Source organism: Telmatherina bonti, assembly GCF_933228915.1.
Source record: "Telmatherina bonti genome assembly, chromosome: 4".
NCBI classification, from domain to species: domain Eukaryota; kingdom Metazoa; phylum Chordata; class Actinopteri; order Atheriniformes; family Telmatherinidae; genus Telmatherina; species Telmatherina bonti.
Genome location: NC_136622.1, coordinates 19,288,459 through 19,313,603, shown reverse-complemented (window position 1 = coordinate 19,313,603; position 25,145 = coordinate 19,288,459). Strand labels below are relative to the sequence as shown.

The 25,145-nt window shown below is 37.4% G+C and overlaps 1 protein-coding gene across 1 annotated transcript in view; it reads left to right on the top strand.

Moving 5' to 3' along the window:
• LOC306754927 (TOX high mobility group box family member 2-like) overlaps positions 1-21,609 on the top strand; it is a gene marked incomplete at both ends in the record, with an annotated part of 75,884 nt that extends 54,275 nt beyond the window's left edge. Inside the window, 5 exons of the mRNA XM_079239097.1 lie at positions 14,343-14,573; positions 17,600-17,680; positions 19,551-19,949; positions 20,560-20,699; positions 21,567-21,609. Of these exons, the coding sequence (XP_079095223.1) occupies positions 14,343-14,573; positions 17,600-17,680; positions 19,551-19,949; positions 20,560-20,699; positions 21,567-21,609 (894 nt within the window). The remainder of the gene's footprint in view (positions 1-14,342; positions 14,574-17,599; positions 17,681-19,550; positions 19,950-20,559; positions 20,700-21,566) is intronic.
• Between the last annotated feature and the right edge of the window lie 3,536 nt (positions 21,610-25,145).

The following is a 25,145-nucleotide window of genomic DNA, read 5'->3' as shown; positions in this document are numbered from 1 at the left end:
GGATGTTTCATTTGATGTTTTCCCTGCAAAGTCAATTAACCTTAATTTCATACTGATAAAGGTATAATAAGCAAGATTGAATTTATGTCTGCTGCATGCTTAAAGAATAAAAAGGGTGGATGGAAATAGGCTGTCAAAATAACCAGGGTCAGAAATGAAGAGACAAGCCTTTGGCTGTGTTGTGTTGTATTGACAAAAGCCCTACAATAAACTCAGGAAATTGGAGGAGAAAGCTAGAAAACTAAAGCGCTAATCATTCAGCAGTCTTGTCTCAGCGCCGCTGAAGAGCAAATAAAAAGTCGACAGCGTTACCTTAAGGATACACGTCTTTTCAATAACAGCTATCCTTCACTGCACATTTAAAACCTCCTACAAGTACAAGCTCAGCTGGAGCAACAGATACGCTTCATCTCAAGGGATGTTGTTGCTGATTTTTGTACAACATTTAGCCTAAGGCTAAAGCTCTGTAAACTTCACCCTGCTTTGGGATTCTCTTTTTCAGCACACATCGATCCCACAGCAAACAGAGCTAAATCATTACAGGATAGAGAGCAGTGGATTGACCATCATATACCATCATGTTTGGTATTTATTTAGGTTTTTAGCTTTAGTCTTTAATTATTCTGCTTACTTAACAATGACTTTATACCAATGTCAAGCTGTCTGACCTGCCAAAAGGCATGTCTTTTTGTGGTTTCAAGGAAAATGTATTCTGTAAATGTATTTGCTACTCCACAGACAGATTAAATATTTGCTGGTAAACACACACACACACACACACACACACACAAATCTGTAGAAGCAAGTTCTTTTTATTCTTATTGGGCTGTTTATTTTGATGTTTTCTCAGTTCAAGTGTAGGGGCTGATCCTCTGCCGTAACAGCATGTCAGTTTGAACCGTTTCTTAAACTTCAAATTGCATCACTTCAGCAAGGCAAAGTACCAACACTGATATTATAAAACATAGAGCTGTCTGTCAGAAATGCACTTATTTTCTATACACTGCTGACCGACTGTCAGCATCTCTGAACTGAGACAGTAGGAGCCAAGACCTGGATGACTGCATACTGTGAAATGTAACATGTTGTTGTGTGAACACTCATTGCTGAGGGAGAATCCCTGTGTCACCAGTAGCAGCGTTTCTTCCATCATGGCACTGGGGTAAGAGGTGGCACCCAGGGGTCTCATGTTCAACAAGCCTCCCCTTCCCCACGTCGTCTGTTACTCAGGTCTGGGTAGTTGTACCGTTGGGAAGGTTGTCAGCAAGATCCATCTCTTTGAAAAATGAAATAAATAGAGAAGGAGGGACCCTCACCAGCAGACAGTAATGAGAGGTCGAGGAAGAGTTTGTAGAACAGCCCCAATGTGGAGCCTTGAGGGTTGCTAGTGCATTTAAATATTGAAACAGAGTACCGGCCCCAGTCTCATTACTGGCCTAATGAGGCCGGTTAGGGAGGAGGAAAACCCCGGCTGCCATAAAAGCAGCTGCCAGTTTTACATGTTTATGGCTCATATTCACTGAGATGATCTTGGTGGGCATTTTGTTGTTAAATATTTGGTTCTGGGTTTATACTCTTTTGGCAGGGTGATGCCTGTCTTATGGGTCTTTAACAAGATGTTCTTAACATGCTAGTGTTTTTAAGGGCCCCCCAACAAAGTATCCCAACTATATTTACTTTTGATTTCTAGCAATTCTGTAGCAGCAGCATTCACTTAAGTATTGTAATGTAAGTAATGTAAGTCCAATTATCACTCTGGACGGAGTCCTGTCTATGGTTATTATCTGTGGTCATGCTGAGTAATTTTTAATTCCTTCTTATAATAAATTGCCTAGTGATTTGTGATGTGCTAATGTTTGAGAAAAAAATATTAAAACAGCCAACATCCCTGTTCTACATTTATATCCAACACATGTTTGCAGTCAGGTTATATTGCTCACCATTTGTGTGCTTGACATAATTTCAGTATGTTGCCAGTGTGCATATCGACAGGTTTCTGTGCATCCAGGATCTTTCCTTGTCAGAGTTACTCACTGTTTATGAGATCATGTTATCTCGATCCAGTTCGTATTTCTTGAATCTGCAAAAGTAGATCCATTTAGCCTCACTTGGATTTTTTAGGATGAAATCAGTAACAGATAAGGCCATAACTTTGTAAAGCAGTGGCATAAAAAATGTATTGGCAGCTGTGGTTATTTAAAGATCAGAAATGGTTTAGATGGGAAGCAAATTAAGCCATATAGGAGGTCAAAGCAAGGTTATCAACAATATGGCCTATGTTTTCCCTTTAGTTATATTTATTTAGACAAAAAAATCCAGATATAGAAATTAAGAATTTTATTTATTTATGTGATACCTACAGAATGTAACGAGAGAGAACTAAAAAATGCCGTTTGAGTCAACCTCACCAACTCAGTGCAGCCGTATGGGTTTTTTTTTTTTGGTTTTTTTTTTTGTTATTCTTTCCTTTTCTTTTTGATATAATTGAAACAGCAATCTTTTTTTTTCTATTGTAGGTTTTAGACATATCTCGTATGACCTGCTTGCTCTGTTGCCTTTCACTGACATCTCTCTGACGTTCCCAGATAAATCACTTTTTGTAACAGTAGAAATATTTTCTGTTGTGACTTTCCATTTCAGAAAAAGACAGATGCCCTTCAGTGCTGCACTCCGCAAAAGAGGTGAACAATGTGTCTTGTAGTTGTCAAAAGAAATGACAGCGAGATAATTGGTAGGGCACCCCGGATTCATTTAAACAGAAACAAATAGGCTTCCAAGGAGAATTGCGCTTTTAAAAAGCAGAGCTTTGTTTTGTGCAGCTTATTATGCAGGCTTCAGAGTGAAGTAATGAAGACAAGCATTAACGGATTGAGCATTAAAAACAAATGCACATTCATTGCAGGCCATGCATATTCATGGCACTAATTCAAATAACCTTAGGCGACTGTTACAACTAATGAATATTTAAAACAGCTCGGTCACAGAGATTTGAACATTGCATTATGTCTGACTTTCTGGAATCATCATATACAAAGATAAACAATTAGGAATGGCAAAAACAGATTTCAGTGGTGATGAAAATACATCTGGAAAACAATATCACACGTTGGTCACATTAGTTCTGGGTCATTGACAACCAAAGAAGAGGATTGTGACAGGCATAAGGTCAATAATGTAAAAAAAAAAAAAAAAGTCAATAATCTTATTAATTGCTGATGAGATTAGTGGATTAACCAAGTAGTCAGGATATATTAATGCTCAATTATTGTGAAATCTAGCTATTTATCAAGCCAAATTGGTTTTTCTATTGTTTTTCAAGCTTCAGAAATGAACAAGTGTGTTCTTTTCTCTGCTTTTTTAAAAAATTAATTCATAAAATACTTTTGAGATTTGGACTGTTGGTTGAACATACATCCAGAAGATAAAAAGTTCACTAAAGAGACTCTGATTTGCTGATTTGTAAGGTTTTCAGACTCTTTTAAAGCAAACTATTACAACATTAAAACAGTCCTTGGCTTTAATATATAGACTATTATCTTTATCTGTAGATCAAACCATAACTATAATCTATATCCCTGTCTTGAACTCAAATCTTTTGAGCTGGCTCAGTTGGAAAAATACTTGAATGACAGAAAGGGAGAAACCCCCCTGATAAATAGTATGCAAGACCAGCCATTGGTCGACTTTACATGTTTTTATTTGCAAAGCTTCTGTTTAAATAGCCCGACACCTTTGGACACTGTAAGCAGTAGAATCCCATACTGGCCACTTAAAAGGGAGTCAGGCTGCTTCCTTTGAGGGATCAGCGTGGTGACTCGTCCTTCTCGCCTCCACCGCTATGCTAATTAGGCCCACCACAAAGCCAGCCTGTGGGGATAATGTCCCATTATTAGAGTCATTTGTTTCAATTAACCGCTCTGTGATTCTACAATAGCACTGTGCAGCCCAGCGCAAAGAAGCCATTACTCTCTCCAAAGGAACCAATGAGGTCTGGGACAAGAGTGTTTATAGGAAAGTTACTGATACCTGCTACTGCCAGTGGCTTCGCTGCCAGGCCCCACATGCAACCTAGTCATCGATGAGTCAATTTGAAAAATCTGAGGGCATCAAACTTGTATACTGGCCTATTTTCTGAATCTTGTGAGGACTGGTGGAGTGTTGTGCTTCTGAATTGTCTGAATTTTTCTTCTGGTTTTTTCACTAAGAACGGATTTTTACAAGGGTTGATGGCTTGAGCTGTAACCACTAAGAACTATATGCACATGTTCACTTTTTACTTGTATGGGGCTTTGTGGCGAGCTGAATTACTATTCTTCTGCTATATACTTATGGTGCTCAAGACATTTTTAGAGTGCAATCAGGTTATTTTCTGAGCATGAAGTACTTTCTTCTCTCTTCAGTTTAAGCCTTGCTCTTGTTACTTTGTCTTTTTTTTTTCATCATTACCATTCCCACCAAGTAGCAAGCCTTGGTAAAATCTGTTTGTACTGTTTGTGCACTTGCGTAATGCCTGCTTCTGGTGGCAACTGGAGGCTTAAAGCATTTGCTGGTCCAGGTTCCATGAAGCATATTTATAAAACTGTGATTTACAGACTTATGTGAGAGGCATAACTTTGAACGATTATGTTTGTAATTTTTTGTAATATCGCTTTTCAGACTTTTTGGAGTTTTTCATCAGTCATGAGATTTGCTCTGCAAACACCCAATATTTTAAAATGTTGAACAGCAATATTACCAGCACTAATACAAAGATACATTTTCACTCCAAACGCTACCCAATACAATGTTTCTGAGTACTTTTCGGTCCTTTCACCACTAGATAATGGAAACTTCGATTGATACCAAGAGGTTGCTGCCCTGTGATGCCTCTGTTGCCAGGCTCTCTCATTGGCTTTCTCCCCCTGCTGTGCACATGTTTACAAAGAGACATCACCAGCTCACATTAAAGGGTTCAAGTTGTCCCCTCAGGCTGTTGCTATGGAAATAACCCTGCAATGGTCGCTCATTCATGTTTGATTAATTGTTTTTTCCTTTCAGTGCTGTTGCCCCTACAAAGACCTCATCACTGAAACATATCATCTTGAAAACAAACAACAGGAAAAGATTAATATGACAAAATCAGCTTTAATTAGACTTTGAGATATTCTCTATTCCTGCTTTCAGTGCAGATATTTGTGGATATTCTGAGGAGATGAAAATATAAGCGACTGTATGAGTATTGTAATTAATCTAAAAAGTCCTGCCTGTGAAGCCATACAAAGGCATATTCTTTGCTTCTTTTCCGAGACTTACCTGGTCAGAAAATAAGCACTTTTGCCTTTTTCCCCTCTTGAATTGCGCCATGTAGAGTTGAGCTATAGTAACCTACTGGGGCCAATTAGGATGCCAGCAGAGTCAGGAAGTACATAGCAGATGCTTTTGCCACTACGTATTTATTAAAATCCAATCTGCGGGGCCCCTCCAACAGCTCATTAAACTACCGTTAATCTAAATAGCGCTCACTTGCCACTGTTTTCACCGCATTACCAAATACAAGAGCCTCGACTTAGGCTGATTAAGTAGGTCCAGTGTTGTTATGCTAAGATTGTGGGGAGGAGCTCCTCAGAGCTGCCAGTCATCTTCTAATGTCAAATAAATCAAGTAGATTAGTCCATCAGTGGCTTCAGGCTTGAGTTTGAATGAAAGTATTTCCAATGTGAATGTTCAGTAATGCTGTTCGTCCTGCCTGAAAGCGGAAATACTCCTCATCATGGAGACTTTGTATATTTGTAATGGCATTGCACCAGAACTGGAAATAAATGCAACAATAGTTTTTTAGTTTTTTATAGATCAAGACTATATAATTCTCAGTGACGCCCTGCCATGTCTTATAGATAGCAATCATGACTGTACTTCCGATTCATAATTGTTTGAGCTGGGCTGTGTTTTTATTTGATGGGTGCTACTCTCTGGAAACAGTGCCTGGTTCTACTCTGAGATCTGTGTAGCAGCTTTGACATGTAGTTCTGCTCATTGCATGCACATGGGCAGCCTGACATGGGGCTGTAATTGCTTCCAGATGAGACAGGTAGTGTATTTATTTTAGGACATATTTTAACCCATCAAGACTTCATGGTGAAGCAGATGATGATGAGAACGTACAAAGACAAGTCTAACTCGCCAGAGACTTTAAAATAATTGGTAAAAAAGTAGAGCATTTAAAGAAATTACACCAACTTAAAGCTGACAAACTATTTAAAAAAAAAAAAAAAAAACTACTTTCACAACAATCTTAAATTTTTAGATTATTGTATCTATAGACAGTTTTTAGCTTCAACTACATTTTCATCCTGATGGTCAACATTTTATTTATAAGGCACTTTGCAGGTGTGCTTTACTCTTATCTAAATAATAACTAAATGCATGCTATAATAACCAGCATATAACCCACATGACACTAATTAAAGTAATATAACAAAGATGCATCCATCTCTCTACCACTTAATTTATGGTTTGAAATATTACAAATCCATGTTTTTGTCTGTAAAACTGTAGGCAGTGTTTATTTTTTTTTCGTCTCCTTTCATGCAAACTTATATATATTGGGTGGATGATTCAGTTGATAAACACGCTGTTGGATTTTTTTAAAGGAACTGTCTTTTCAATACTCTTTAAAAATGGATACCACAAAAGGGATATTTTTAGGAAGAAACCATTTTTCTTCACAGCTGTCGGTTACAGCTTGTGGTGAAAATTGCATAAAAATTACATGCAGCGTCTTGATATTTCTCACAGATGCTGCTTTAACTTTAATAGTAGTAGCCTTTTATCTATTTGTTAACCACAAAAGCTTAGAGCATTGCTTCACTGCAGGAATAAAAAGATCCATGTTCTCTTTGCTGACAATACTGCATATAATTGGTTTTACTGTAACATGTTTATTTTTCATAGTGATTCCATTTTTAATCAGTCATATATGAGAAAACACGCACATCAACCTGTCATTACTGTTTTGGTTAACTGTCACTTCTTTTCTCAGCGTCACTATTAGCCATAGCAAGCCTGAAAATGAAAAAAGAAATAAATGAAAAAACTCAGAACATTTCCTGCCCGGCACCAAAAAACAGACAGGCAAGATTAGCAGCCAGCTGGTGAAAATAATGGAGTTTTTAGCTCCTAAACAGCCAGATTTCCCCAAAGGGTCTGGTGTGGAGCTAAAAGCACAGAGAATATTGGATTCATCAGATGAACCTTTGAGCAAGATTGAATGAAAATTAACAATGCTTCTCCTTGTCAGTTGTGTGTGTACATAGGTATGGGTCGTAATTAAAATGTTAGTGTTTGCACCTGTAATTCCATAATAAATGTTTTTCAGTATGTTAAAGTAGGATGTTGCATTTACTGGTGTGTTCCGAAAGTTACCCTGAAACTAGTCGTGGGGGATGTTAATTTAGGGGTATTACTGTAAAAAGCATTTGACTCAAAGCAATGTGGAACTTAAGAAAATAAATGTAGCTCAGTTGTGATATGAAAAGTTTTTTTTTATCAGTAATATTCTACTTAACTGGATGTAACATCTCTATCTTCTAAGTTTATTCAAGCTTTGTTGATAGGTTACCATGGTAACACTTCACTTAAAATACATAGTTAACGCTTTATGGGGCAAGTGACTGTTTTTAATCACTTAGTTTTCTTTTTTTAGCATGAAACTTTTTTTTGTTTGTTAATGTAACAACAGAATGGAGGTCTTGGTACATACCAGGACAGTTTTAGGTTAAAATTTCTAATTTCAAGGTATTTCATTGAGTGCCCAAACGGAAAAGGATATCTGAAAAGATGCATATTATTATTTTTTATTCCATAGAATGTATTAAGTTTTGTATTTGCCAAATGTAATGTTGGACACAGGCTTTTTTTTTTTTTTTTTTTTTTTTTTTTTTAGATTTGCTATGTTTATGACTTGTATCTGCATCATAAAGCAATCAAAATAACTTGTAATTGCATGTTTGAGAACCTTCAGCTTAGTTTCTTTTTTTTGTCATTATCCTACAATCAACACATGTGGCCGCTCCTGTTGCTGCAAAAGTTACAGAAATTGCCTCCACAATCACTTGATCTTGTAGTCCTTCTTGTCCCACATTTAATAAACAACCAGCCTTTGACTCTGTAATAACAATTTAAATCAGACTTTAAGTCATCATTTTACCTTTGTTACCAGCATGTGTAGAGTTATGCAACACTTTGCATTGAGGAAAATTTAAAAAAAAGAAAGCAGTTTTCATTTAACAGATGCAAGGTTTATTTTTGAGCTGGAAAATTTTAAGAAAGAAAGAGATCACACTAAAATTTTCACTTCTTTTTTTTTTTAAATTGACAATAGGCACTAATGTCTTTGTGATTGAAAGTGACTATCTGACAATCCTAAATAATTAATCATTGGAAACTTAGCCTGTTGGAGACGACATATTCACTGAACGCTTACACATTTCTTATATCATGCTGTAGAGGTTCGTGACTATCCATGGTCTGGAAGGAAAAAATGGAACCCATTAGCACAATGCATCTTGATGTCTGTAGTTTTATTTTCCCAAAAAGTAGGTTTAAGCAAATTTGAATTTGTTGACAAATACTGCTGCTTTATTCTGGGGCAAGTCATGCGTTATTTTCTTTCGTTTGTTTTGTTTTCGGGAGGTGGGGGGGGGTGGTAATATTGCAGAGTGAGACTGCTACTTTATGCTAAGTCAAAAGAGGATCACCTTTGTTCATGAATTGACAGTCTATCGTTTAAATCCTAAAACTGTTTTGAAGATACTTTGATGTTTCTTTGATTAGCTAGTTTCCTCCGTTTACGTGGTAAAGAAAAATATTAGCTTACTTATCTAAGACTTAGATTAAATCAATCTGATAACGGAGCACCCTCTGCTGGAATACAAGGTAACTACATCAAGCAACTTTTTTAATTGTTTGTGGTCTGAAGGACTTTAAGACTTTTTTCTTCTACCTGATAATGTGTCCTTATTTTGACACTTGACCAGCCAATCAGAGCAGACTGGGCTTTTCATTAAAGAGACAAGACAATATAGACAGAGGAAGCTGCAGTAGTATACAGTGATAATCTCTTCCTCAAATAATAAATCTTATAAACCTGCTCTAACAGACAGCTAAACTAAATTTATGAACTTAAATATAAACTTATATTTGCTCCTTAAATCTGTTTTAACTAGCCTTGCTCCTGTTTAGTTCAAGATGAAGGAATTCACTGCCGACTTTTGATTGATGTTCATGTACTGCTGTGTTTTGGAGCATCCTCCGTATCCCAGTTAGTTGCTTAGCCTTGCGTGTTCTCTCATCTCATTCCTCGGGCCACTGCACATGCAGACAGCATTTTCCAGCAAAAAATAGCATGTAAGAATGGATTTATCGTGCATTTTCTGTTGATACTTGCACACCAAGTCTGTAGCACAAGCTTCCTAATACACTGAAAAAGTGTGTTTGTGCATTTGTGTGTGTGTGGGTTTGTATGTGTTTCCTATTTTACAGCTTTTTGGCTTCAAATTCATGAAACAATCTGTAAAGACTTTGGAAATGGATTGCATTCAGTTGTGATTTAGTGTTGTGCCAAGTATGCGTGTGATACTTTGGTGCAACGGCTACCACTGTGTATGTGTGCTCAGAGTAGCTCCTGTTTGTTTTTATGGCTTTTTAAAATTGCCACACCATGAAGCACACTGCTTTTCAGTGTATATTGTTGTGATGATCATGATGCATAGATTCAAAATGCTTAAATTGGGCAAACATTTTTGTCCTTTCTTGTTTTATTAAACTCTGATGGACTCTGCATTTGCATCGTCCTTGTTGTTATCGCTCCTTTCTAAATCACCTCTTCGCCTGTTCTAGTTTTATCTGTTTCATTACATCAACTCTGTCCCTCTTTTTCCCCGCTTCTTACTTTCGTCACTCTTCACTCAGTCGCTCTCTCTTCTTCATTCTCCCTTCCCTCTCTCTATTTTCTGCTTTTTCTCTGCTGTTTTGATAGTGATGCAGTTATCGGGCTGTCAATTCTAATCTTGTCTTGCCAGTGCAGTGCTGTCCATTCAGAATTACAGCTATCCCCTCCTCTGCCCTGTCTCCCTCTCTTCACCTACCATCCTCTCTATCTCTTTCTCTCTCAGACAACAGAAATGCTGAGGGGTTGAGCAAGCGAAGGCTGACACTGTAGTTCAATCTTTTGCTGCTAAACTAGGAAGCTGTGGACAAAATACATTTAGACTCTACTGCTCTGTACAGGACATGGTGGTCTTACCTAGCAACAGCTTTGGTGCAATATTCATAAATGCTTTTTTATATTGATATCAGTTTACATTTGCTGGGCTGTGAGTCTTAAGAGAGACTACTTTGGAGAAGTTTTAAAGTACAGGCAGGTAATAAATTCATTAAAAATCCTTCTGAGTGTGAAACAGTCATTCCTGTGAATGGTTTTACAAAAGTGTCATAGTATTGAACAACTGAGGTGGTAACCCCTGTGGATGATATAAGGTTATTAAATTACCATTATAACTTGTTATCAGTCTTATTGATATGACTAGTTGCTCCACAGCTGAACCTCCTAGGATGTTATATACGTCATTTTTTCACCGATTCTACATACAACATGGCCATCTGTATTTGGGGATATAAAGTGGACAGTAATTGCAGTCAAGTGCTGCATCTTATTGTAGTTTATGACCACATGAGGCCATTTTACTTTCCCTTCGCAGTTGCAATTTTTATTTTTTATTTTTTTTTGCTCAGACTTTGATCAGAGAATAATTTGATGAGTATGGCAGCTATATCTCATTTTAGCAATAATATTATAGTCTCATATAGAGAGATTTTTATAGTTAATCATCATTAAAGCTGTTCTGTTGACACATGCTGCCTGAACAGATAAACCCTTTTTGTTTATCTGTTTTATTTTGGGTCAAATGTGTTGAAGCAGGGATACATTGAAAACCTGAGGCCCTTGTGGGACCTAGTCAAATAGCCCTAGCCTACACCCTACACCCTCCTTTACTGGTAGATGTTTTATTATATGCCTGTATTTCTTTTGTTTCCCTTCTTATCTCTTTAAACCGTTTTTCTTTTAACTTCATCCACTGTTCACATTTTTTCACCGACAGCATTAAATTTTTCATAAATTTGCTCCGATAAATCCTGTCTTTGTGTGACAGTCAGATTTCTTTGCTGTAGGTCTTTTAAGTGTTAGTTGATTGCACTTTTACTCCAAACTCGTCATGCTGTAAAATATGAAACGCACAAAACCCTCATTTAATTATGGAGTTTCCAACATATTTGCAGTAAGTCGCATGCAAACTGGTTTTAGCCTCATGCGCAAAACTCTATATTGCGTACGCAAACAACTTCAGATAAATTTGGATCTTAGTAGATCTGGACCCTTGTATAGTGGAGTTTTTTTTTTATTTATTTAGAGTTTAGTTAGAGTTTACTTTCTGTATGTTCATGTTAATGAAGTTATTTCCCTCAATAGTTACATTTTAAGTAGTGTACCAACAGGTTTCTCTCAGTGAGATGACAGTGAGAAACATATTTTGACTGTTTTTGCTATAAGCATGTTCAGCAATTAAGTAAAGACTGTGGCTTGGAAATCAAAATAGTATTATCCAGATTAATGGCAGCTGAGTTTTTTTTTTTGTTTGTTTTTTGTTTTTATGAAAAAATATCTCGAGCTTTGCTTTTGATGATTCAAATTGGTAAAGGAAGTATGTTGACCTTTGCATTTTGTGTTAATCACATAATGTGTTGACAAAATTACATCATTTAATGATGCCTTTGACTCAATGATATTGAAGCCAAAATATGAAGTTAATACAATCATTTTAACTCATTAGATTTTTTTCAGTCTTAAGCTCTTTGCCTCTCTTACCCACAGAGCCCATGGAAAAGCAGATATAATGAATATCCACTGACAGTGCTAGACAATAGACCAGAACAACAATATGTTGCATTATACATAAGGGATATGATTATATTCTTTCTCAACCAACAACATCTGTCACAATCATTACTGTTGTTTGCATCGGTGTGAAAAAACACAAGAAACCAACCTTGATGCTGTTGCTATGCTGTGGATATTTGTCCACTTACTACTTTGAATCATTTGTTAAGGCTGCAACTTAACAGCTCTGATAAGAATATTTGCTATCAGGGAAAGTTGTAGCTATTGCAGGATATTATGTGCTTCTCGTTTTAATATTTAAGATTAGTAATCTTAAAAAGGTACAGAAAGAACAGAAAAATCTTTTTTTTGGTTTTGTTTTTATTATTAATATGGAGCCATTCTTTGTTCATTTCTCAGCTCCATTCTTTCTTAGTTCCCAGATTCTCTGATATGTCATCCTTGACTTTTAATCCTTTACTGTACATACTGGAGTTAATGAACACAATTCTCAAATAAGAAGAGAAGAAAGAAGAATAAAAAATGACCAAATATGCTCCCTATTCTCTTGGTTGATTGCATGTGAGCTGTTGAGTGTTATTACTCTTTTCTCTGTATGAATACATGTGAATTTTCCTGGAGATTATTTAGCCTTCTTTTCTTCCTGTTTTGTCATGCCATTAGCTCTACTGTCAGTTTATTCTATTTTCACTTCAAAGGCTCGGGTAGAACAGATGTCGTTTCAAATGCCTGTCTTCTGCCTCATTGCCTAAAAGTGAGGGGTGATTATTTTTTAATGAAACCACATATACTTGCACCGAAAAAACAAGAGGAAGAAAAAAAAAGAATATTACCTGTAAGCTGTGAAAAAGACAAGTACTTTCATATAACCCAGAATGGGAACATTCATTCATTTCCACACATCTCCAAGGCTTTTTGAAGTTTTTCTGTAATTGCCAAATGTGCTCAAGGACCTTGAATTTTGATTAGTTAATTTCATGCTGTATGTAATACAGTGTGTTGTTTAGGAAATGCTTTGCTGAAACAATGTAATTTTCAAAGGCAGTCATTTCCTGTTTTCTACTGACAGTAAAAGAAGAAAACATTGTTGTTGGTTAATCTTGTGATGTGTAAATCTTGGATGGAAATGCACATATTTAAATTTTCTCGAGCCTGTTTGATACTGATGAAAGGGCATCTAATTTTTTTTTCCATGATTTGTTCTCGTCCCCCTCTTAAACCATTGATTGGTGGATTATGAAACCAAGTATTCAACAATATTTAAGAATTATAAGATGCAACATGGTAAAATGATAACTTGGCATTAAATATTAGCTATTGTAACTTTAAAACAGTTTATTGTAGTATTTAAGTTACTATCCATAACCTTGCAGCCACAAGGACTAGACATCCTTTATAATAACAGTTTATATCATCATATATCCAGCATGTCATATCCTCAACCATATGGATGAAGTTGGATTGTATTTTTTCCTGCATTTACAGTGACTATAAAATTAGGTTAACTGATCTTCTGTTGATACTAATGGCAACATCAAGCCATCATTCCCTCTCCCCTCTCCCTTCTTCTCCCTCTCTCTTTTGTGGCTGAAGCTGGCACTTTGCATTTATAGTCACATCCAGGATCAGGTGACCTGGATTTGACCGTCTGTCAAAGCCCTACCTGGAATAATGAAAACGTGTCTGTTGGATCATCACATAGATGCGAGCAGTTTTGCCTTCTAAAAACGTTTGGAGATTACAATGTAATATTGTTGACAAACTAACAGGTACTAGCTATGGAAAAATACATATTCAATATGTTTCTGGTACTTCCTCAGAACATGTTATTGAATTATTTGTGGTGTAAGTGAAAGAGAATAACAAATGGAAATATCTATATCCATATCAAAATACCCATGAAGTTAGTTATTTAACACCTGTTAAAATAACTAATGTGGAAGTGCTGAAGATTGAATTTTGATTAACTCAGGTTATTTGTTTTCTTTTGGTTTTTTTTTGTGGGTGAAAAAAACTGATCTTGTTTGGACCACTTGTCATCAAGAAGACTTGTCTAAATGAAGCAAAATGTCATTTCCGGGATACTGGTAATGGTTTTAGAGTGAATGGTGAATTTAAGCGGCATTAAGATCATGAATCGACAGTGGTTAGTGTGGTAAGATTAGGCTGATGATAATGAATGGAAGTCATTGTCCGAATAAGGACAAGTGGGCATACTTGCATATATGTGTGCGCATTTGTGTGTCTCTTATGCAGTCAATGCATCATACCTATAAATACACTGCATAATGAAAGAGATTCTCCAAGCTGCTGTCTGTGGTGGCTGCAGCAAAAGACCCTATTATTAACTGATTTATCACCAGCACTGGCTTTGTCTCACCTCCCCTCCATCACTTTCTGTCTCCAGATAAGCAACGAGAAACGACCCTCAGCAGAAATGATGAAGCCCAAACCCAAACCTCAAAAGAAAAAGAAGAAGAAGGACCCCAACGAGCCACAGAAGCCTGTGTCAGCATATGCGCTCTTCTTCAGAGACACCCAGGCAGCCATCAAGGGCCAAAATCCTAATGCCACCTTTGGGGACGTCTCCAAGATCGTGGCCTCCATGTGGGACAGTCTTGGAGAGGAACAGAAGCAGGTAGAAAAGAAGCAGGTTCTGCAGATGTAGCGAAACCTGATGTGCTGTTCAGGACACAGTTTATTGTGAAGGTTGTAGAAACCAAAACAAAAGTGAGGACTCAAACATAATTTCTCAAATTATTTTCATCCATTATTAATATTTTGTAATGCACACGCACACACACACACACACACACACACACACACAAAATCAATTCAGTAAGTGATGTTAATAACTTCCCCTTTTAAAAGCTCACCAATTAATTTTAAATAACTCACTTAGTTCACTGATATTACTGCAGGAAGGTGAAAATTTGAATATGTAAATTGCCTCAAATCGCCCAAAATTGTGAAAAAAAAAATATATATAAAGAAAGAAATAAAGTATGAAAGGGAAAAACACAAATGTAATTTACATAAGCTGACAATGATTTGGGAATTCACTTCAGCCAAATTGACACCAAACACTTTGAACACACATAAAATTATTTTCACCACAGCCTACATGAACATCAGCAGTGCTGCTTTTTTTTTTCATAAAAGTCACAAATCTGACACTTTTTGTTTTTGAGAATCTTCTGGCATAGATTACCTGCTATGTACTGATCAGATTTTTTTTTAATGTGTTGATGCTCCTTTCACAGTTCAATGCCACACAGATTCACAAATGCATGCTCTGTTTAAGTGCGAATGGAAAACTGTCATATCAGGGCTTCGTGTAGATTGATGCATAATTTCAATGTGAAAAAAAGACATTTATATTAAAGACAGAATGGCTCATCACCCTTCGATTAGAATATAACCAGTACCCTTTCCTCTGAGATGAGTATAACAAGTGAAAAATATCAAATTTGCCATGTGAATAAAGTTATGAGTGCAATATTTCAGATGACCGCATATAACTACAAGGCTAATCAGAAAACTGTAGACTTAGTCCTATTTTCACATGACAGATGTTTAAAGGGTCAGAAGAGGCAAAGAGGTTATCTAATGACCACATGGAAATATAACATTGTTGGGGTTTTTTTAGGTGTTGATGTGACAGATGGATAGCTTTGCATGCCTTCATATTACTTACCATTTATGAGTGGGATTATTCAGGCAATTCTCATCTTTTTATTTGTTAAGCCATGTTATATATACATTTTTGCATTAGCAGCTATTGTCAGAATAATTTTACCCAAATGATACAAATTTACTCATATAAAATTCTGGCCCCACCAGTATATGGTGTCTGCAGTAGGCGAGCAGCCTTTCGTTGTCATTATCTGCTGCTTAATTACCAGAACATTGTTGTGAGTTACAGCTCACCTTAATGAGCTAGTTCTTCTATTTCTAAAGATAATCCATCCGTTTATCCCCACTCCCCTGGCTCTCATTAAAATGATTTTATTTCTAAATTTAATTCTAGCAAGTGGAAGGAGAGGTGGGGGAGTTTTCTGTGCAACAATAGCCATAAAACAGTCTGAGACTGACGAAGTAGGACATTTAACAAGCAAGTAATGGTCAGTATGGGGATAATATAAACATGCCAAGGGAGATTTCAGGAGACTAGGAATGATATGTTTTGCACTGGGTGAATACGCCCATCAGCCATGTGCTAGTGCTCCCTTGCAAAATCAAATAATAACAAACAAAAACGTACAAAAACCTAATCTTCTTCAGATTTCTTAGCAGTGTAGTGCCCCCGAAACAAAAACTAAAAGCATTGTGGAAAATATGAAGTCTTAGCAAACATGAGAGTAACAATAAAAAATGAAAATGAATCAATTCATTAATAAAAACGCACAACTTTAGGCCAGGAACTGTCCTATTTCCCACCGTCCTTCCAGCCTCCACAGCTAATACCTCCCTACCATACATCTTCATTAGCCCTCTGACGAGCTGGGAAGTGTGAAGTTCTCATATCCACTCTCTTTATTTATTTCTCTCGTTTGCTATTTTGATCCTGCCTAGAATACACAATTAGTGATACCCCTTCCACAGTCGTCTCATCCTTGGATTTAGCTGAAGGGCATGTTGGCTATTCAGGAGGAACAATCTATTGCTTCTGTTGCTATTTAATGTCATCTCCTGCTCAGCAGTAATAGGTAGGAAATGCTAATGATGACAGAGTTGTAGGAGGTTGTGATGTTGTGTTTCATGGGTATTTAAGCACTCCTATATTTTTCCAGTTCAGTGCTTTGGTGGAGTGCATCAATTAGGATGTTTATACACTGTATATAAATGCGTCATTTTGGAATCAGTGAAGTTCATGTTTGCTCTAGTACTGAAAAAGGACAAAGTAAAAGCACTTTTTTTTTTAAATCCATTACGAGCAATTTCTCTCCTTTTTTCTTTTTGCGTCATACGCATTATTTTTCTCATAGCCTTCATAGCTAATGGACTCATTTTCTGTCATTCTGTATTATTCTATATTATACAGACACTTATTTTCTTGTATGTGTTGATGCACTTGTAACCCCAGATTCTTAATATAACCAATTCATTGAAAACACAGTAGCAGGTAGTTGGATGACACCAGAGGTTTGCACATAACTACAACATTATGGAAGGCAGTTACCAACAAAACTCATCAAAAGGGATTGCATCCCAATGTGCCAAATGACAACCACCACTCTGGTTTATCTCTGATGTCAGTGTACTGAAAGTGTTATTGTGGAGCTGAAGAGACAACGAGAGAGAGAACAAGAAGTTCCAGTTCATTTCTTTAGGTGGATTGGAATGGAAATGATGTGTTGCTACAATAGAGGGAGACACATTGAGATGAGGGAGTATTAGTGCTGTGATGAGGAAATAGAGGTGTTCTGTACCATTGGCTCTGATGGAAAGGGAACCATTACTGACATGTTTGTGTGTTAGTTTGTGTGTGTGTGCAGGTCCAAGTGTACAGGGTGTGTTTAAGAAAGTGTTAGAGTAAGCTAAAAAGCTTGTGCATGTGTATTTAGAGATGTGTGTCTGCACATTTATGAGCACGTCAACCTCTCCTCTCACCCAAAACCTCTTGTTTTGATTCTTTTTTTTCTATCTTCTTTTTCTTCACAGGGCTACAAGAGGAAAACTGAGGCGGCTAAGAAAGAGTACCTGAAAGCCTTGGCTGCGTACCGCGCCAGTCTGGTTTCCAAGGTAACACTTATGACACACAGGCCCTGGCTAAGACTGATGATGGATTGGATGGAAAATCCTTGCTAATGGGCTGGGTGTGGCCTTCATTGGATGAGATAGTGGTGGTTTGCAACGGTGGGGGCATCTCATGCAAATAAAAAATAAAAGAGAGAGAAGGCCATATTTGGAACAATACCTGATTTCCATAGGTTGCAGACTGGGGGATGGGGATTGTAGTTAGTATGGTGATATAGTCTAGTGGGAGGGGTTCGAGTGCACAAGCATATGGCCATACCATAGATGAGGGTTGGAAGATGGGAAGAAATTCTTTCATGTGCTTTTCACACTATCAAGTGAATCTGTATATATAATTTATAATATCCTAAAATAATCTGTATCATGTATTAGGTCACAGATTTCCTTCTCTCATGATCTACAACAGGAAGTGCATCAAAGTCAACACTGCCAATCATTGGCTTGCTGCAGTTTCCACCTCTGACAGTTTCCTGCTAATTCCAATCTATGACATCCTTTCTGTTTCGTGAATGACTGTCTCTTGTATACACCAGCATAGTAACACAGCGAATAAAGAAAAGCAAGGAGGAGGGCTGTGGATTGCATTGTTTAGTGCCTTCTTGTATTAACAGCCCACAATGTAATGTGGGGAAGATTCCTTTTGTCATTCCATTTGTTCTGCAGGCAAACAGCCTCATTTCTCTGCCTGGGGTCCTGCATATATGCATGTGCGGGTGTGTGTTGGTGTGTATGCATGCGCAGGGGTGTGCTTCCCTCTCCTTTTCCCATCTATCTGTCAAGGTGTCTATTGATCATTACCTCGGCCCCAGCTCTATTCATACAAATGGGCTCCATTACCTTCTAATCAACACTGATGGCTGGAGATGAGCAATCTGACAGCTCATCACAGAAGCCTGGAGAGGGTGAAGGTGGAGGTGGGGTATTTTGTGAATGTTGCACCTGCTCACTGTCCAAACAGAGATTGGTTAAGTTTGTAAGATTTTGGCGGAGTTTGGTGCTTTCTGCAAAGTAATGCAGCTCATTTAAATCTCAATCCAGTTTCCCATCTTTCAGTTTCACTAAATGAGTGTGTGATGTGTTGCAAAATGAATATTGATAGCCAATATCAGTAAGCAGAAAGTTATATTTTACTGTTTTTGAGCTTACTCAACTATATTTGTAAACAGTAGTGGACAGCTACCTCAGGTAAATAAAATAAAGAGAGCAATAATATCTTTGTGCTGGAGCAGCTTATGAATGCCAAAGATAACCCCTTCAAAATGAATTGGCTGTATTGTTTTTATTATATTGTTATTATGATTACTGATATTGATTTTACTTTACTCGCAGAGATTTGGTGAACAGAGACTGGGTCAATACTGGCACCAGTCTGTGCAAAGAAAATTCATTTAATACGCTGAAAGACAGGTATATTAGCTTTGTTGTTTGGTCAGAATATCTGATAAACTCTCATGTCCGGCTGCTGAATATGAAGTTAAACTGTGGTTAAATTCCTCATCCAAATCTCAAATATAAAACTCCCTTTTGTCCCCTGTAAGGGCAAGGATCCCTCTCGGGTTGTTCTGTGGTTGTTCTGTGGTTGCTGGCAATGGAGTCCCTGTTTTACTGGTACTGGGTTTTGCTCTATCCCATTGACAGTTTTGACCCTGAAATAGCTGGTAACTCTGTACAGCTAAAAGTTGTGTTTTGTATGTATTGTAGGCTTCTGTTTGAAACGAGTTCCAACGCGATGACAGATGATGTGTTGGGATTAGTTGTTTCTTTGGTTGCCCCTCATCAACTATCCCCCATAAATGAAAACATGTATTCTTACATTTAACATTAAAATATTTTTTATTTGTTTGTTTTTCCACAGACTTACAATGACCCTGAACCAAAAAGTGCCCAGCAGACCAGCCAACCCTCCCACTTGCTCCCCCCCAAGCAGCCCCTGTATAGCATGCCCCCTCAACCTTCCTCACCATACCTGGGCCCACCAGGCTCTTACCCACTTTCAGAGCTCCAGAGCTACGGCGGGCCACCCCGCCACACCCTGGCTCCAACCCTCAGCCAGACCCAGATGCTCCCACCTAGTATGAGTGCCTCCCCCCCAGCACCCTTTCAGATCAGCCCACCTCTGCACCCTCATGCTCAGCTCTCCCTGAACCAGAGCTCCCTGCTCAATCAGCCAATCCGCATGCAGCAGTCACAGCCAATCATCTCACACCAAATGGGGCTCCAGTCATCTCTGCATTCCCCTCCCCTCAGCCAACAGGTTGGTGTGACATTATTCTGAGACATACTTTTCATCAAATTACTTATTTTATGTGCTTAAACTTCACATATCTGTAGAATTTCTGCTAAATATACATTTATTACAACTATTTACTGACTGAAAGCCTATATTTATTGTATCTCATTATCTATTCTACTATAAAGCATTATGAATAATTGCTCTGATAACAAATCAGTCATTTGCCAGTTTCTGTTTTTCCAACTGGTTTTCACACAGAAAGGTTCATGGTTCACTCTCATTGTATGATATAACAGGTCTCAATCACTCCTTTTACACATAAAAGAGTTATCCATTTAGAGGCAAACCAACTATTTTCTCCTCTCTCTCAGTCAATAAAGTGTCCAATTCAGCAGCAGGGTGTCATGTCAGGGTAAGAAGTGAGATTTTGAGAACCATTTTAACCAGGCAATGAGAGCAAATGGAGAGAGAAAAATGGCTGTTTTCCACCCTTAGCAGCAGTTGATATAGACCGCTGACATCATTTGGCCTTATACAGCATCACGGCTCTGCATGACCTGATGGTTAGCCATCACAATGCTCACATGATATAACTCCTTCGCCTCCAACCGTTCTCTTCTCTGATCTACAGGGATTCTCCCATCTTCAGGCTGATTACCAGAACAGTGTCGGGGGCTCACAGTCTCCAGGCGCCCCCAATCCAGTACATGGCCAGAACCCCGACTGGGAAAGCGAGTACTGCAACAGGGACTGTGGACCCAACCATTGCGGGTGAGCTCATCACACCAGTTACAACCTAGTTAGTGGTCAAAAGAGACAAATCTAAGCCTTTATTTATGTGCAGTTCAGGACTTTTATTGTTAGAAATATTAAGTAGCTGTGTGAAAGTTACTTGTTTTCTAAATAAGTTACTCAAACCACTTTAAAGTTAGAGACCCAGGCAGTATTAATTACAAAAAAAACCTGCAATTTTCCTGCTAAGCAAAGCACCTCCTTGAAAATGAAAAGAGTAATGTAGCACAAGAACAATGCTATTACAAAGATTGGAAAAAGTGTGACATCCAATTAAGTTCCCCTGTGCTTCACCCCTCACACACTGCCTTATTGAATCAAGCTATTGAAGCAAGCACAAGGAGAATGTTTTGTGTCACACCTGAAACTCGGTGTCTGTGTTCGAGAGTCTGCTGAGCTGGAAGTCAGTTGTCTCCTGTATTTAGAGCTGATTCATCTGTATGCCAAGTGGGATCACGCCTGGGTCAAATTGTGTTTGACGCTCTTTGAGGAAGATAGAGTCTTTGTTTAAACCTTCAACCTTTGTGTCAGATTATTGTAGTTTTGGGTTTTGGCAGGTGCTGAATTATTTCCAGGTTGCCAGTTAAGATAGCTGGATAATAAACTCCATACCTGACATTTCAAGTATTATCTGATCTGCATATTTTGACTTGGTGCTTATTGATGTCTGTTGTTTGTCAGCAGCTTCAATGTTTGTTTTGAAGCCGCTCCCTAAGCCAGGCCTTCTATGAACAAGTATTTCCTTGGTGAAACATAATAAACAGATATAAAGTGAGAGTATTACACAGTTTATTTATATCGTTATGTCCAGGCATGCATTAATAATAGTTTTATTTTCTCTTTCAGCGGTGGCATGGGAGCTCGGGACAAGCCTCTCTACCTCACTTGAAGTTGAATGACCTCCACATGCCAGACTCCAGGGAGCTTTTCAACATAAAAACAGCATCATCGACATAACTGCTTTTACACCTTTTTGTTTTACTTCTTTTCTGATGGATTTGGAAAATCCCAAAGACTGCTACAGCAACTTCACCGATTGCCAAGCACTTAGATCGGCCAGAAGCCCGAGGCACTTCCCTTGTATTTTTTTCTTTTTTTTTTTTCTTTTTCTAATCAGCGAAGATATTTTTTTTCCCCCTTTTTTTTTTAGGGGGTAGTGTGCTTTGAGCTTATGCCAACAAACTGGAAGACCCAAAAATGTCTTCACATTTTGATATGAATTTCTTTCAAAAGATATTTTTTCTTCTCTTTGCTCCATTACTCTGTTTGCCATGGATTGTTCTTAGGGAGATGAAACTGCTCAAAGCATACTCAAAAGTATAGGGGTCTTTAGTAAAAGATCCAATTCAGGAACTAGAAAATATTCACTTTTTTGAGGGTGAATACACTTCAGGACAGTCTGAAACACCCCAAAAGAGGAAAAGCAAAGCAACATTTAATGAAAGTATAGTCACAAACACATAAGACATTTGTAAATCATCTTTCCTCTTAGTAAAGGACTCCCTCATTTCCTTTATTTATCACAGAGTGATTGTAAATATCACCGAAATGGATCCCTCTTACGTGTGTATTGAGCTGCATTCCCTTGCTTTTTTTTAATATTCATTTCGTTTGGTTATGTGATTTCTGTGCAGGCGGACTCAGTGAGGGAATACACACACTAAAACTCGTGTTGAAACTGTGTTCACTGGTCTTCTCTCTTAAACAAGAAGGAAATGCAGAGACTGAAAAATGCTCAATTTCCCTCCTCAGCTGGCAGAGCTCTGATAGAGTGTCACTCTCTTCACATGACCTCAGGACATTGCAGAACTGTAGGGGTCAAAGATTAAAACCTCTCCTTTTAGCTCCTCCCACTCTTCATCATTAAGGAACATGCCCAATTGTAACCCTACCCCCAGTTCCCTTAGTCTCACACCACTTGTACAGGTGAATTAAAAAAAAAAAGTTGCTAAATGTGAAATGTTACTAAAGAAAAAAACATAACAGTGGGTTTTAAAGTTTTTTGACTAGTTTTATTAGGTGTTTTAGCATTGTGTTGAACTCATCTTTATCTTTTTTGTGAGGAAAAAATTCTCAAGATATTTTGTTTTTTCACTGTAGCAGGATTTGCGTTTCACCAGAACAGACATGGGGGTAGATATTTTCATTTTGTGTATAAACCTGCCAAACTTACTTTGATTTGTAAAGCCAGCGATGAAAGAACCCATTTGATATTGTTGAATATATGTTTTACAATTTGGTCATTCTATTTAATTTGGTTGCAGGTTTCAAATCTATTTATGAATTATATTAAGTAAGAGTTTGGCTTAATTTCATCAGGGTGCATTATTATTATTATTATTATTATTATTATTATTATTATTGATCCAACAACATTATTATTAGAATAATAAATATTTTTTCAGAAAAGGTTGTTGGTGCATTTCTCATGTACATGTACCAGCATTAGCTTCATTTTTGTGTCACAGATACTTCTTTTTGTTTTCTTTTGTCTGTAATAAAATGTTTAAAGTGGAAAAGTAGATTTGCATGTCTCCTCTTATTTTCATCGTCTCGATCATTTTTTCTTATGTCTTAACAAATTTGTATGTTTACTGATGAGCAATGCCTGATAGCTGCAGTAGCTTGTATGAAATAACTTTGCATTCTCTCTCTTTTGCATGTGTCTGAGGGCAATTAGGAGGATTATCTTTGATGTTGCAGAAGTTAATGTGACTGCTGTAATATGGCTTATTAGCTGAAGAGTTTAGGCTTCAATTAATGTGCTTTGGCCTTTTTTGCAGTTATTTCTGTCTCTTTTTTTATTTTTATTTTGAATCCAGACCAAATCAATATAGAAACATATTTATGCCCGCTGGCCATATTTTAGAGTAGAGGTGTGATGATGAAACTCGAGTTTATGCTGCAGTGCACAGCCTTTCAGAGAACTACCTTAGAAGAAAATATAACTGCCTTTTAGTTATGAATTTCACAGTTGGATTAAAGGTAGAATAGAAATGGAATCTATCATTCCCTCTTACCCCTACCCCCACTTCGCCTCTCTGTTCCAACGTGGTTATGATGATGCACTGCCCCCTACAGCCATTATTTTCAACTGCATTTGTTAGCAATCCCTTCCCAAAAGACAAAAAGTGCATTTAATTACAGTACAAAATTAGGCTAGTTAAATCTTTTAATCACGAGGAAAGGAACTGAACCATGTCACACAGTCCACACTCACACTGCAAAGGTACACTCAAGAAAAGCTCTTAAATATCCAACTGTTACCATTTTCACAGGAATGTTTTTATTTTTGTCTTCTGTTTTCTTTATTAGGGCAGTAAAGATGTGCTGCTCTTAAATAAGATTTTTTTTTTCTTTTTGGGAGCTGAATATTATTTAAGTTCTGGAATAACACAATAAAATAGTTTCCACAGCCAAGAGATTTTAATATTCAAAACTAGAAAAATGGATATTTGTATTTGCTTGCATCACCTTATACGTGGCTTTATCAGGTTTTCGTTGATAGCAGCACCACTAAGTGAGTGAAACCTTGTTTTTGTTTTCCATCCTTCTTTAACTGGACCTCTGTCTCCATCTGCTGGCACCATGTAGTTTTCACAGTGAAATAACTGTTTCATTGTGTTTTATATAGTTGAAAACTCCAGGAAAATGTTTACATACATGTCAACCAAAGCAAATGCTTCTTTCTGATTTGTGTTATCCAAAATGGGACAATATTCACTGTGAAGGAAAGTGATTAACTAATTGGCTAACTTTGCCACATTTTAGAAGCAGAATCAACAAAACATGGACCAAACAATGCTGTGATTATAATGCTAAAAATGAATAAAAAACACATATCCTTGTTTGTCAGAAAAGGTTGGCAGATTAATTTACACCCTATATGTGCAATATTAGTTCTTTTCTTGTCCAATCTTCCATCACTAATATTGTGTCCAGCGGCTTAGGTGTGCAAGTTCCATCAGCAGCCATCAGGGCTTCTCATTTCCTCCTCAGACAGATATGAACTCCCCTGACAGCCCAAATTTCTGAAGCATCGCTGTCTGACAGCCAACAACGAAGACAAGACAAACAAGAAAGAATGAGCCTTTCATACAGAGCACTACCCAAACACTTGATGGTTCAGAAGATAGTAATGCTGCTGGACTGCGCTTTGAGAAAATTGCACTTGTGATATCCTTGTTTTGATCAAGGCTATCGTGTGATTTGGTATTGCTTGTTCTGTTTGAAACTGTTATCTGCTGTGAAGCTGTCTGGCCTTTTGTTAACTCATACCAATATATTAGGTTGTTGTATTTATACATCAGGCTGCAGTCAGGTATTAATCTTTCAGGAGGATGCCACTTTTGCTGTCTGCTTTATAAAAGACGATTACATTTTGAAGAAAATACTTTTATTGTTACATGTACCCGCCATGGTCAC